This window comes from Cibotium barometz, chromosome 4 (assembly GCF_041138505.1).
Source record: "Cibotium barometz isolate CiBa-2024 chromosome 4, ASM4113850v1, whole genome shotgun sequence".
Lineage (NCBI taxonomy): Eukaryota > Viridiplantae > Streptophyta > Polypodiopsida > Cyatheales > Cibotiaceae > Cibotium > Cibotium barometz.
This window is the reverse complement of record NC_141049.1, coordinates 39,415,162-39,430,297: the sequence shown is the minus strand read 5'-3', so window position 1 is coordinate 39,430,297 and position 15,136 is coordinate 39,415,162. Positions and strand designations below refer to the sequence as shown.

At 40.0% G+C, this 15,136-nt stretch overlaps 1 protein-coding gene across 1 annotated transcript; it reads right to left on the bottom strand.

Annotated features, from left to right (window-relative positions):
* Window positions 1-3,030: 3,030 nt before the first annotated feature.
* Window positions 3,031-6,248, bottom strand: LOC147639245 (putative folate-biopterin transporter 7). Its single transcript, XM_086788838.1, has 2 exons — window positions 4,791-6,248; window positions 3,031-4,586 (listed from the first exon to the last, which is right to left on the bottom strand). The coding sequence occupies exons 1-2, from the start codon at window positions 5,689-5,691 to the stop codon at window positions 3,307-3,309; spliced, it is 2,181 nt and encodes a 726-aa protein (XP_086644964.1). The 5' UTR covers window positions 5,692-6,248; the 3' UTR covers window positions 3,031-3,306.
* Between the last annotated feature and the right edge of the window lie 8,888 nt (window positions 6,249-15,136).

The following is a 15,136-nucleotide window of genomic DNA, read 5'->3' as shown; positions in this document are numbered from 1 at the left end:
TCACTCTAATTCAACCTAATGAAACACACTACTCATGTTTTCGGAGTGGATTCCACTCCTAATCACAATTGGTAAGCTAATTCTTAGATCAAAGCAATGAAATCTAAGCCTCTTGGGCTCCAGTTTCATGTAAAACACCAAAACGTTACGGTTTTACCCCACCAATAGATGAACACAGAATGTCTTAACGCAAAATAAACTTCAAATGAAAATCAAACATAACAAACAACCACATCTAATACAGTAAAACTGTATGTTTTTCGGAGTGTGACCTCCTAATCAACACTGGGTAATATTGGGTGATCCCAATAGCTTGGGATGGATGGAAAAATGAGGCTAGTCCTTGGCATTGGCACCACATATGTTCAAGCCAAGAGCTTATCTTATCCTTGTCGAAGCATGTGTTGTTGGTTCCTACCTTAGAGCTACAGTCTTCAACTTCCTATGTGGATGTGCTAGCTCGTCTGTCACATCCTCATTCCGTTGTCACATCGAAATTCTCCTTGCCAAAGGGGTAAAGGGAGAGCTCTCAATGCCGAGACGGAGGCAAGAAGAGATGGCCCTTTGCGATGGTTCTCTCTCACAGAAGGTGTGAAAAGAAGAAGCCTAATGCAAGAAGAAAACCTACAATCACACCTATCCAAAAAAGCATCCATTAAGCAAGTAAGAACATAACAACCTATAAGAAGAGGGAAGAAGGAGAGATCAAAAGAAAACTATTGCAACGGAATGATTGTCCAACGCTTATTATAAAAAATGACTTATATAATATATAAGTGATTAGTTGTCACACTATGTCGGTTGAACTTAAAAATGGTTCGACCTAATTAACTATGTACACTAAGTTCATAGAATTTCCCTATTTGATATTAAGCACATGGCAAGGCTGCTTCATATGTTCCAGTGCTATCTTAAAATAGATAAGTGCCCATTCGTTGTGCAAGTAAGATGGCAAAGCATCTTACAATAGGTCAGGTAAGAAAAACCAAGCATGAGGAGGTCTCATAACTTAGTGTTATGTGGCTATAACTCTAGACTAGCCCAATGGTGGGTCTTGAGTTATGAAGCTTTGTAGACTAGTATCATGCATGGTATGGGATCTACATGATGGTGGTCTAATTGTAAGGTGGTCTTGTGATCTAAAGGCCTCATGCTAAAGTGGTGTGTGTTTCTCTCTCTCCTAAGCTTCATGCAAAGGTGGTGTGCATGTTATCTCTCCCAAGCTCAAGGGTGGCTCAACAGAATGAGAGCCTATGGTTGGGAAGTGAGTCCTGCATGTTGCTTTCCTTGTGTAATCTATGCATACGCAAGTGTGAGTGATGTGGATGCAAAGCGTGATTATGGGATGGCAGTGTGGGGATGTCATAATTTTTAATACAATTACCACTTTCTCACTAGTATATCTCATAAGATGTAAAATTTAAGGAGCTATAAAAAAAATTGGATTGTGATGTGATACTTTTACAAAGAATATTTGATATTTGATGGTTGAATGCAATTGGTAGAGAGTGCAAATCTAGTGATGCAATACTTGCCTATGCTTTGAATGCTTGTATGCCACACATTTTCTCACTAGTATATCTCATAAGATGTTAAATTTAATGAGCTATAAAAAAAAATTGGATTGTGATGTGATACTTTTACAAAGAATATTTGATATTTGATGGTTGAATGCAATTTGTAGAGAGTGCAAATCTAGTGATGCAATACTTGCCTATGCTTTGAATGCTTGTATGCCACACATTTTCTTCTTGATATTCTTTAGAGAGCGCAAATCGAGTAATGCAATACTTGCCTATTTTCTTTAAAAAATTGGATTGTGATGTGATACTTTTGCAAATAATATTTAATATTTAATGGTTGAATATAATTGGTAGAGAGTGCAAATCTAGTGATGCAATACTTACCTATGATTTGAATGTGTGTATGCCACTTGTTTTCTTCCTATTATTCTTTAAAAACTCACCATGTTAAATGAGGATTTTCAAAAGGGCTATGTAGATGTGATTATATTTAGAAAAAAATTATGGAAGAGAGAGCTATCGTTATAAAAGCAATACACATTAGTCGAGCCTTGGAAAAACAACTTTTCTAGAACATTGTGTGCATACCTAGAAAAAACAGTTGTTGAAAATTAAGCGTCAACTTGCGTTGAAATTGTAATGTCATCCCAATGCATGGATTGTTGAAATAAGAATGTAAAACTATTGCATGGTTTTATCGATGTCTTTATGGGGTTGAAAAGATGGTCAAGGAAAAGAAAATTACACCTCGAATGGATGGAGAATAGCTAAAGAAAAAGTTTAAAACAAGCTCAATAGTAAAGCTACGATCAAATGGCCATGCATGATACCTCTCAAATGTAATCACAATCATAACGAGTAATGAGATGTGGAGGGTTACTTAACCCGATTTGTTGTGCATCTTTTAAATTGCTATTATGGACGGTTGGATATGTGCGAAAAGGATTTAGTTATTGCAAAAGAGTATAGACAAAATGGAGAAATAGAATGGACCACGAGCTTGGATGCTTTAATGATGATTAACTTGGAGGGGTCATATGTATCTCTTAAAAAACTTCCCTTAACACTAATTTTATTATTGAAGTTGAAGCATTGTCTTGCATGTTGGTGATATGCTCCTTTAACCTGCTCCTTTAACCCTAAGTCTTCAGATTTTAGCCCCCCAATAGCATACTCAAATTCTCATAATCTCATCCTTCGATGTTTAAAATGGTTGATTAAAAAAGAAGCCCCAAGCAAACAATCTCATAAAATAAAGACAAAAATTCAATACTTAAATCTAGTGCAATAAGGGTGCTGCTCGTAAGATTAAGAAACAAAACATTTTTTTTGGAAGAGCAATAACAAGCTAATTCATGAAAAATGGTGGCACCCCCCTTAAGAAAAACACAATTTAGGCAATGATATATATATTTTCAATGAATGGAGGTAACAAAGGAGCGTTTGCATGCATTTTTAATAATCTAGAGGTTGCATATGAGATGGAAAGTGTATGCTTGATATATGGTTTCACACCTAAAATACAAAAAATGTTGGATCAGTAATATTTGATTACAACGAGACAAAACCAAGTCCAGACTTGAAGAGCGGACGCAACTTTCCTCTGTTGGGTGCCCGGTATGAAACGCTAAACAAGCAGGTATAATTAAGATGAATATGTGCCCGAAATAATGGTTAAGGGCTTCCGATCTTAAATGTGCGCCCAGTATAAGGGCTTCCAAGTTCTCATGGAAAACATGGGGAGACTTACACAGAGAGACTAAATCAAGGGTAGCTTGTCAGCTCAGGTGTTTTTGCCATCCCTGGGTTGCAAGCTGCTAACCTTGGACCCCTCTGGAATGAAAGAAATCCAAAAAAGGGGCAGTAGTGCAGCCATTGACTGCACAAATATGCCTGTTGGCAGCTCTGAGAAATCATTAGAAGAAATATGGAGCATAGAGGCCAGTGTCACCCCCATGTACCCACTTATGATGGTTGCCAGACACTGCATTGACATAAAAGCAGCCAACAAAGATCCCTCACTCCCTGCAGGACATAGCTGAGCCAACAGCACCATGAATGGCAACACCTTGAACTGATTTATGGCATCCACGAATGCCGACGCTCCCAACACCAACACTGCGTCTGGGATACCCAACTCCACATTCATCCTCTTCACCAACAGCATGTCAAACAGCATGCAGAAGCATAGTAGAATTTGTATTGAACCCAACAGCTTCCTCAGTGGCATGCCTTTTAAATACCGGCTGTACACTGCGCTGCCGCCCATCAAACCTACTTGGCCCATCACCTTTGCCAGGCCTACAATCGACGGGTCTATCTTCAGATGCTGTGTTTGGAAGAAAAACATGGTTCCTGCTAAGGTGGGTATCATCGCATAGGAGGCCATGAACCATGATAGTGGATACAATATCTCTGGTTGCTTCACAAGGTGAATAAGGTCTGTAAATTGTTGCCCCATTCCGGGCACCCTTACAGGCTCTTCTTCCACTTCTGACTTTACCATGTTTAAGCTTGCATATTCTGACCTTATCCCATTCATGCTAGAATGCCTCCTTCCATCCTCAGTTGCCTCAAATGTGAGGGCATATGGAGATGTATCAGAGCCATTAATAGAGCCGGGCAGCAGCTTTGTAGACCTTTTCTTTGTATACATTGAGAACTCCGACGCAACTTCGTCCCTCTTTTCGATATCCCCATTCAGGGCATGGGGCATTCTGAGGCCAAACGATCCCTCATTTACTCCCATGGACTTACCAACTTGACACAGAAGAAGCACCCCAAACACACCAAACATCATCTTGAATTCTACCCGGCTCAGAGCAAAGGCTGCTACCAAGTTGCCGAGGACTCCGCCTGCAGCTGTTGAGAACCATGCAAAGGACTGCAACTCGCCTGTGGACTTCTTCTTCTTGGCACATTCAGCTACAAGGGCATCATTTGCAACATCCACCATGGAGGCCCCCAGGTTGCTCAATGCCAGGAGGATTGCAATCATGAAAACCGAAGAGCCACCACCAGGCAGGAAAGCAATGCTCCCCCATGAAAGTGCTTGTAGGAAACCTGAGATCATACAACAAAATTTAGGCCAGTTTCAACCCTGACTAGTGTTTACAATCAGGGCACGCTAATCAGGGGACCCATCTAGGCGCCTGGACGGTAGCTGTCCAAGCCCGACCCATATGACATCTGGTACAGAATGTAAGCACCCAACATAGAGTACAAAAAGCAGAGAACCCTACGTGGGAAAACAGCTAGAAAACTTACCTCCAATCACAAGATATGGTACTCTGTGAGCCCCTCTGATGTAAATAGCATCAGACACAATCCCATAGACAGGCTTGGCCACCATAGGCAGATTAACAGTATTCTGCACAATCTGTAGAGTTCCTGGATCCACTGTAAGCACATCTTTAAGGTAGAAGTTTACAGCAAACCAAGGAAAGCACCTGAAGCCCTGGATCCAGTAACCCAATCCTACCAACAGCATTAATGAAGCTCCATATACACGGCCCAGATTCTCAAGCCACTTGAATACAGCCATATCCTCTCCTCTCTTAGGGGTTGATGGTGAAGAAACAATGACAACTGAGCAGAAAATCCTCTGGCTATGGTGACTTGCTATGGTTTTTAAGCTCAAAGAGAGGCTTTGCAAGAAGGGGACTGAGTCAAAACCTGGCTTTTGGGTTAATTGCGGATTGACAGCTCCATATCCTAGCTTAATCAGACGATGATTAGCTGGGTGAGGGCTCTCTGTTGTGCAAATCTCTCCTTCTAAGGTCTCTGTGATCAACCTGCCATGGCCTTGGTTACCTCCTTCTAAGGTCTCTGTGATCACCCTGCCATGGCCTTGGTTACCTCTGCTGCTGCTCCTCCTTCTTCTTCCTCCTCTCTGGTAGAGCTCGACCTTGTTCTGTCCGATCTGCTGTTTAGCTCTACAATCCTGCAAATCAGCTGCTTTCTTGCAGAGGAAGTGTCCTCTTCTGTGGGGTTTAGGCGTTAAACTATGTGATTTTCTAAAGAATGATTTGTGGGTCACGAGGAGATGATGGTGCCATAGTCTCTGAGAGGCAAATCTAGAGCAGGCTAATTGTTTAGGCGAGAAGAAAGGGTGAGAGGGAGGGGGGTCTTTGACACTATACAGGATGGAGCCATGGGATCTCTGCATTGATGGGTGGTGGCAGAAAGTGAAACACACACAAACTCGGGAGCCTGTGCGGGTGGGTGGGTGGGTGGGTGGCAAATCTGGATCTTTCTTTCTCTCTCTTTCTGTTCAGAGGTACCAGCCGAAGCTGGTGATCAGTCAGGAGGAAGAAAAAAAGCCAAAGCTTAACAAAAGTCACAGAGATGGGTTGCCAAGCATGGAAGCAAAGCGGAATAGGAGGCTAATTAGAGAGAGAGAGAGAGAAGAAGAGAGGAGGGTCCAACTGTCCCCACCCAACTGCCTTTCCCACCACCATGACATTGACAACCGCCTCTCACACCAAGTCTCACCCAAGGCGCTCTGTTCCCATGTGCCCAAAAGGAGAGCTTTTTCATTCAAAAATATCCTCCTCCCTACGCCAAAAGATCTCACTTCCATCTACACGTCAGCAACTATCCAACAGGATTTTGCCACGTAAGAGTAACGATCCCGCACAATCTAATAAAATCGGATTGCTCAAACCTTAGAGCAACGTATCAAATTGAATTCCTCTCTTTATAAAATCGGATTGCTTAAGCCTTAGAGCAACATATCATAATCTCACGGGTGGATAAGGTGGGACCCTTTCTCCTCCTAGACGCGGGTTTGATTCTGGCCCAGCCCGTTGCCCTCAATCGGTGAAAAAGTTGTACTCCTCGCAAAAGAAAAAGCATATCATACGCATATGCTTGGTTGAAAAAGTTGTGTGTGTGTGTGTGTGTGTGTGTGTGTGTGTGTGTGTGATGTATTCCTCCTTGCAAAACAAAGCATATCATACACGTATGCGTATTTGGTTTAATACTACATATGATTCATACCTTCCCATAGTAGTGCCTAGTACTTTGTTACCGATGCTTCCCATGACCTTCCATTTCCCTTATGACTGTGACTTTTTCTTACGCTTGCTGTTTGACTTGTAGACTTTGCTCTTCAAAGAATCAAGAGAAAAATCAACATGTTTTTCCACTCCTTTTTGGTTTGAATTTGAATAGCCGGGATGAAAGCGGGCATGACAGCTTGCCAACTCTTAATTAAACACTTTTTCTTGATTGTCTTGAGGATGAAGTACCAAGCACTACTAGTAATCAAACAAACTCCATAGCATTTCATTACACAAACAACTAGAAGAAAGACCTCTAAATATCTCCATTTGTGTATGAACTTGGCTATGTGAAAAAAAGGGATGGTAGTGATTGAAACAAATGTAAACGTTGAATTTCTTTTGCCCTTTCTTATGAGTATCACTTGGTTTTTAGTATCTCCACAACATGGAAGGTCATTTATGAGCTAAGTTCTAGACATGCACACATAAGCATGGAACATGCCATGTGACCAAATGGTCTATGATGCTTTGACTTGCCTATAAAACATCAATCCTATCGTCATTGATGCTGAAAACTCTAAACTTTATACTCCTACACTCTCCTCTCATATGCCCCATTAGAAAAAAAAAAGGCTTTTAAAGCATCTCTCTCTTCCTTCTCTCTCTCTCTCTCTCTCTCTCTCATATGTAGTGCGTATGCACACACGCACGTACACAAACACACAGACACGTACACGTACACACACACACACACACGGTTTATACACTTCGAACCTTTCCCCCCTATTTACCCATGAAACCATGCATCATGTAGCATTTCATCACTCTTAACTTTTGATGCAAAGATTGCCATCATGCCAGGGGATCAGAGAAGTTTGTAAGCTTTTTGGAGATTCTTTAAATTTGTATATGTTTCTTGCTGATATTCTTCAAAAGCTTAGAAGTTTTAGAAAGACTAGGTCGATGTGATTTCTATTCTTGTGAATTTGAGAATACCACCCACTTTTTTTATGATGAATTTCTAGAAGATAGATCTACTAATATAAATGGAGTATACATTGGGAGAGGGGCTTATAATATTCCCTAACCTAAGGGAGAATTTTTGTATAGCCTAAACGTAGCACTAAGACGAGATATATTATTTGTTCAAAAGATTCAATGTTACATATATGGTTTAGATCTGGTCGAGCCTTGGCAAAAAAAAGATTTTCTAGGGCAATATGTACTTACCTACAAAATGGAGAATTTATCTCAATTTGCACTAAAATTATAATGTCTGCCCGTCACCTAGCAAATTAATGACTGTTAAAAGAATTTGGGAGAAACGAATGTGAAACTATTATAGGTCTTCATGGTGTAGAGAGAAGTTGGTTGATGTGATAAGAAATCCCCACCTCTAGTTGATGGAGAAGGAGTAAATTTGGAAACTATTCAAACATCAAGTTGAAATCAAATGGCCACATATATGAACTTGATGGTTGTAACTATAGTCATAGAGCAATGTACACCTAATTCTATAGCCTACTAATTAAAAAAAGAGCAATGTACACCTAATTCTATAGCCTACTAATTAAAAAAAGAGCAATGTACACCTAATTCTATAGCCTACTAATTAAAAAAAGAGAATAATCCAGTTTTGAAAATTAAAGATGACCATGAATTCAAAATTACATATTCATAAAAGTATTCATCAAATATGTATCCACATAAATATCCATCGAATATTAATACAAATGATAATTAACTAAATATCCACCAAATCTTTATACAAATCATAATTAATGAAATATCACGAGAGAGTAAAAATCATCAATATATATGGTGTCCAATCCTAAATAAAGGCTCACCGACGAATGCTTGTCCACCCAACCTCCACATTGGACATTGCGACCATCTCAAGTAATCTTGGCCTACTTTGGGTTAACCAAGCGGCTCCCAAGTTACATTACCATCAGTAGCCTATGTCTCAAGCCTGCTAGCCCACATCAAAGTCCAAAAATCCTAAATCTCTCTCTCCAATCTTGGAGCCCACAAAAAGATCAAGTGACAAGCAACTCGAAAATGTTAGTTTTCCTTCTTTTTCCCTTAATCCAAAAACAATATGCAAATCCCAAAGACTACCAATTTAAAATTAGAAAAGTTTAATCGTTTCTTTATGTGCATGCCTAACTTTCTAACTTTGGTTCCTTTAAACACACATGCAATTTTGTACAAAAAATGGTCCACTCGTTTATTTTTTTTTAAAGCCTTCCAAAAACCCGTTATAAGAAAAATGGCATGCATTGTAGCATCTGGGGGTAACTTTGGGTTCTCAAAACTACCAAACTTGCTATGTAATCTAATATAAGATATTATATGAACTTGATGTTCATAATAAGATGAACCTATCCATCATTTAACATTCCAAAACAAGAAACTTTTTCATTCTTAAATTTATTTCCAAAAGAGGGTGTCAAAAATATCCAAAATTGACATCTTCAAAATTACCCATGTTTTATTCTAAAATAATGCATATAACACCCTCAACACTTCCCTTTGATAATGTAATAAAATTAATCATGAAAATAAACTTTACAAAAAGAAAAAAATAACACATGTCAACATCATACCCTGCTAACAAAATGCAATGTCCTCATGGTGTTTGTAGCTTCTTAACCCTACAATTCAAATCGTAGGGTTCAATCTCAAAAATAGCCACTTAATCAAGAGATCAATAATATCTTGATGTTGTAACTTCTTAACCCTATGATCCGAATCATCTCAGGTTCAATCTCAAAATTATCCACTTCTTGAATCTTTGTAATCTCATCTAATGTGTGGTTAGGATCAATCAGATATTTCTTTAAACTAATGTGAAAGACATTGTGTGCTTTCACACTATTCTTTGGAAGTTCTTTTGAAGCAAAAGTTTGAGATGATGGATTTGGGTGAGTTGCGGTATTTCTTAAGCATAGAGGTGGTGAGATCACCTCATGGCATTTTTTTACTGTAGAGGTAGTATGGCTTAGAGACAGTCTGACAGATTGTAAGCCTATTTCAGTGCCATTGGAGCAGAATACAAAGCATTACATTTTTGGTGACTTTGAGAAATCCTTATGTGTTTCTTTATACCTTTAGTATGCTACTCCATCTCTTCTAACATTTGTTTGCTAATATCCACCTTCCTAGGCCTACTCCCTTTAGCTGCATGACTTTTTTAGTGACTTTGAGAAATCCTTATGTGTTTCTTTATACCTTTAGTTTGCTACTCCATCTCTTCTATCATTTGTTTGCTAATATCCACCTCTCCCATAGGATCATACTATAACAAAGGGGTGAGGATGCAATCATGTCCATAAAGTACTTTGAATGGTGACATATCTCTACTAGGTAACAAATTGCTATTGTTATGTTAATTCCATTGTATATAAATACTCATCTCTAGCTCTTGACCCTCTAAATTTTCCCATCAATTTAAGAGGGTGATATGTTGTACTCGTGTCTAATGATGTCCCAATGGCCTTAAAGAATGGCTGCCAAAACTTACATGTGAAGTTTACATCACAATGCTTTTTGGCATACCATGTAGCAAAAGTTATTCTTCACAAATATTAGCTACATCCATAGCTATGTATGTGCTCTTGATAGGCAAGTAATGAGCAACATTCACAATCTATCCACTATCACAAATTTGTGATCGTAACAATGTGCTTAACTCCTTTGTAGCCTAATAAAATGAATTCCATTTATATGGTTTCCCACTTCATCTCCGGTACACCCAAAGGTTTCTTCTCAACATGCTTAGCTTTTATTTACCATCATTGAAGAAACTTCAGTATATGGTCACTTCACTATATGCTCATCTCTGGTACACCCAAAGTTTTCTTCTCATCATGCTCTATTTTTATTTGCCACCATCACTTAAGACACATCATATATGGTCTCTTCTATGTAGGCTTTCATGCCAACAAAAAGAAACTTTTTCTAGCCTCACCATAACTTTCTAGGATGTCTAGCCATGGCACTTCATGTAAATCATGTAGTAGCATGTCTTTAATGTCTACAACACATTAAGTATACATAATCTCTTCTCATAATATATAACATACACATGTAGTAGCCTATCTTTAATGTCTAACACATTAAGTATATATAGTCTCCTATTTATCTCCTCTTTTGACCTACTTTTCTTACACAGCTTTCATAAAATTCCTTCAAGTAGTCATCTCTCATGATTTCCTATCTAAGAAGGTCACCCATCATGTTATGTATCATTGTTATTACATTTACACATGCAACTTTTGGGTTTCGACTCAGAATATCAACCACCTTATTTTCCCTCTCCTGGGCATGTATACAATCTCAAAAGTTTACTCCTATAAAGACCCTATCCATCTTTGTTGCTTTGAATTGATCTCCTAGGCCTATATACAATCTCAAAAGTTTACTCCTATAAAGACCCTATCCATATTTGTGTTGGAATTAGGGTTGCAAGAAAGCACACAAAGCTTGGAGAAGAAGAAGCAAGAATGCACACAACACTAGTGTATTAGATGATGTCAATGTACAAAGATTAGTTAGCCCTAGGGGCGTATATACAAGCCGGGAAAAAAAACCTCCTAAAGAGGGAAAAAGTGCCTCGACGGTCCTAAGTGTGTTCACACACATTACTGCCTATATATATGGCAACAAATCCCCCCTAGGAGTGATGGTGTGAACGAGAGCTGGCACTCATGTATAGGGAAGTGCCATGCCCGAAGTAGATCAGTCCACAAAGGGGAGAAAGCCCAAAGCTTTGCAGAAAGCTTCGAACTTCTCACGAGGAAGCATCTTTATCGGTGGGATTGTCCTGTGTTGGCACATAGGCCAAGCTGATCTCTCCTGCTGAGAGTCTCTCCCTGACATAGTGATAATGCACCTCAATGTGATTTGTGCGAGCATGAAAAACTGGGTTTCTCGCAACACAACTGCCAATGCGCTCTGACTGTCTCAGTGTAGATAGAGGTGGCAGCCAACACCCGTCAGCATAAGCCGTCTGAGCCACACACACTCAACGGTAGCTGTGAAAGCTGCCCTATACTCGGCTTCACAACTAGAAGTGGCCACAGTAGGTTGCTTCTCGCTCAACCAAGATATGCATGAGCTACCGAGCATGAAACAAAAACCACTTGTGGACACTCTTGTATCATAGCAACCAACCCAAACTGAGTCCGAAAAAGCATGTAAATCTGGCGGCAACGATCCCTCCTTGGGATAAAATAACCCAAGATGTATGGTGCCACTCAAGTAGTGAAAGATACGTTTAACTGCCTTCCAATGCTGAGACCCTGGACTATGCATAAACCCGCTCACCTGTGAGACTGCAAACTGAATGTCCGGCCTCGTAATGCATACATAAATGAGGCAACCAACAGCTGTCTGATAGAGTGTGACATCAAAGTGATCTCCAGCATCATGAAGACTCAACTTCAAACCTATCTCTATTGGAGTAGCAATAGGCTTGCAGTCTTCAAGGCCAAATCTCCACAACAATGTCTCAATATACTTTGTCTGACACGAAGCAATACCTCCATCACACTGCTTAAGTTGTATCCCCAAATCTGATATCTTAAAAGAGGCATTCAAACCAGCCTTAAAATCAGCAATATGACTCTCATTTGGTCCTGTGAGCAGCAAGTTAAAGTGCAATGATTAGATGTACATCATCCACACGTTTAATATACAAAGTGCTTTCTGTTGGACTATTCTGAAAACCATGTGCAGTCAAATATGCATGTATCTTTTCATACCAAGCTCGTGGAGCTTGCTTTAAACCATATAAAGCCTTTTTCAACCTTCACACTTTGTTTTCATGCCCTCTTTGAATAAAACCATGAGGTTGCGATACATACACCTCCTCATGTAAATCTCCATTCAAGAACGCAGTCTTTATGTCCAACTGATGTACATTCCAACCATTATGAGCTGCCAATGCACAAATGCTACGAATGGTAGTCATACGACAAGTGGGAGCAAAGATCTCATCAAAATCAATGCCCTTTTTTTGAGCATAACCCTTTGCAACAAGTCTAGCCTTATAGCTGCCATCTGGCTTTCGTTTCAACTTAAAAACCCACTTACATCCAATGACCTTTTTACCAATAGTAGGCAAATCACACACAAAGACCTCATGCCATCTCCATAAGTGACCTGTTTTTCCTCTCAGCAACACCATTTTGCTGAGGGGTATACGGCACTGTACATTGGTGTTTTATCCCACAACTAGCCAGAAATGCATCAAACTCTTTAGACATGTACTCCCCCCCTCGATCAGAACAGAGGGTGCCCATCGTACAATTGGATACATTTTCAACCATAAGCAAAAACTGTTTGAAGCACAAAAACACTTTGGACTTTGCCTTCAGTGGATATACCCATGCATGCCTTGAGTAATCATCAATGAAAGTCACGAAGTACAAGTGTTTACCAAATAACGAAGTTTGCATAGGCCCACATACATCACTATGTACAAGTTACAATTTGCGAGTAGCCCGTACAGAACCATCCTTTGGAAACGCAAAATGCTGCATTTTGCCCGAAATACAGCCCTCACAAACATGTTTCAATGGTGCCTCAAGAGGGGGCAATGAAGCAACCATATCAAATTTTTGCAAAAACAGCAAACTAGCAAAGTTCAGATGACCAAAACGAGCATGCCATAGTTTTGCATCTGAAACTGCCTTTTCATCAGAAACTGCATTTGCTGAATCTTCCACACACTTGTCATAAGAATTGAGCCTATACAGCCCACAAAACAAGGTGCCAGATGCAATAATCGTATCACCAGAAGTTAAATCATGAACAGTACATCTGTCATCCACAAATTTGACTACAAGTCCAAGTCTAGCAAGCGCAGAGACAGACAATAGATTCTTCTTTATCCCTGGCACATACAAAGCATCTGAAAGTGTGAAAGCGCTGCCATTTGCAGCAGTAAGCATAATTTTACCAATGCCCTTCACTGGGTAAGAAGCATTATTGGCACATGTGACAGTATTCCCATTAGGGACAGCCTTAAGACAAGTGAACATATCACGATGCGAGGTAATGTGCTTTGTAGCACCACTGTCAAAATACCATACATCAAAGTCAACAGAAACTGCCAAACATGCATCATGTTATACAGATGGGTCATACTGGCAATACACGCTAAACACCCATTCTGTATCCTGCACAACATTTGTAGAATCTGCATTTGTAGAAGCATCCGCTATTGTGGCTGTATTTGACTCTTTCTTCTTTGCCTCTTTAGCCTTTAGCTTAGGGCAATTCTTAATGACATGATCAGTTGCCTTACAATAGTTGCACCTGATCTTTTTCTTGCCTTTATCAAGAGCCTTCTCAGACCTATTGTTGCTACCTATGGAAGGAGAAGAAGTTGCAGACCTACTAATAGGAGAAGAAACAGTGGAAGGGGCTGCCTTACCACTTCTTCTCTGCTGGGCAGTAACTTCTTCTCTGCTGGGCAGTAACAAATGCCTGATCAACTGCACACTGCCTAGCCCTGTTTTGCCTGGACTGTGCTTCTTGCAAGAGCTTGTTGACTAAAGTATCATACTTGACAATATCAGGTCTCGGTAACAAGTCTCCACGTGGAAGTAAAAGTCTGATATGACTCGGGTAAAGCATCAAGAACAGTCTGCACAAGAGAATGATCAAGAATAATCTCACATGCAGAAATCAACAGTTCCTTGAGATCTTTAATCTCAGCAAGAAAAACATTCATGTCATCATCTTCCTGCATAATCTTCGATTCTAGCTCTTTACGCAGGTAAGAGATTTTTGCCTCGTTACGACCTGCATACAAACCAGCTAGAATATCCCAAGCCTGTTTTGCTATTTTAGCTGAAACGAATATGTGGAGTGATGTTACGTTTGACAAAAAGTGCAATCAAGGCATGAGCCTGCGCATCTTTACCATCCCAATGAGCTTGTTCAGTAGTGGGTAAAACAGCAGCAACAGTAGAGCTGTTAGAACTTGCAACATCCTCAACAGATCCTACATCCATAGAACCTGGACGTACATCCATAACCTGCACAATGTTCCACACTCCTTTTGCAACCAAAACATGCTGCATCATGTATGCCCAAAGTGGATAGTTGCTGTCTCCATCCAGTTTGTTATCTCAGCAGAGACAACATGCGAAATACATCATTGGTGTTATCAGCCATGGCCACTGACTGAAACTGATGCAAAAGCTACATGTAATGGAGCAAAGACTGAACAAAAAAACAACTCGTGCTATGTAGCACGGTCCACAATAGAATACGTATGCCTATTTTGCAGAAAACTGCATTGTCAAAATTTCTGCACAAAATGACAAAAATACCTGTACAGAACTTGTAATGCAAAAACGGAGCCCGAAACGACCTCAGATGCAATTTCTAAGAACGCAAAGCCTTACGGGCGAATCTGCAGAGTATAGGGACCTGCAAGCGCTTGTCAAAGCTCACCTCAATCGGAGAACGTGAGTCGAAGGGTTCTAGCGGCATAGCCCTGCGAGCCGATGCCTGCTCTGATACCAATTGTTGGAATTAGGGTTGTAGGAAAGCACACAAAGCTTGGAGAAGAAGAAGCAAGAATGCACA

Bases quoted from the DNA above. Each gene is read 5' to 3' on its own strand.
- LOC147639245 (XM_086788838.1), bottom strand. From the start codon at position 5,691: ATGCAGAGATCCCATGGCTCCATCCTGTATAGTGTCAAAGACCCCCCT. The intron at 4,587-4,790 runs GTAAGTTTTCTA...GTATGATCTCAG, and splicing joins ACCATATCTTGTGATTGGAG to GTTTCCTACAAGCACTTTCA.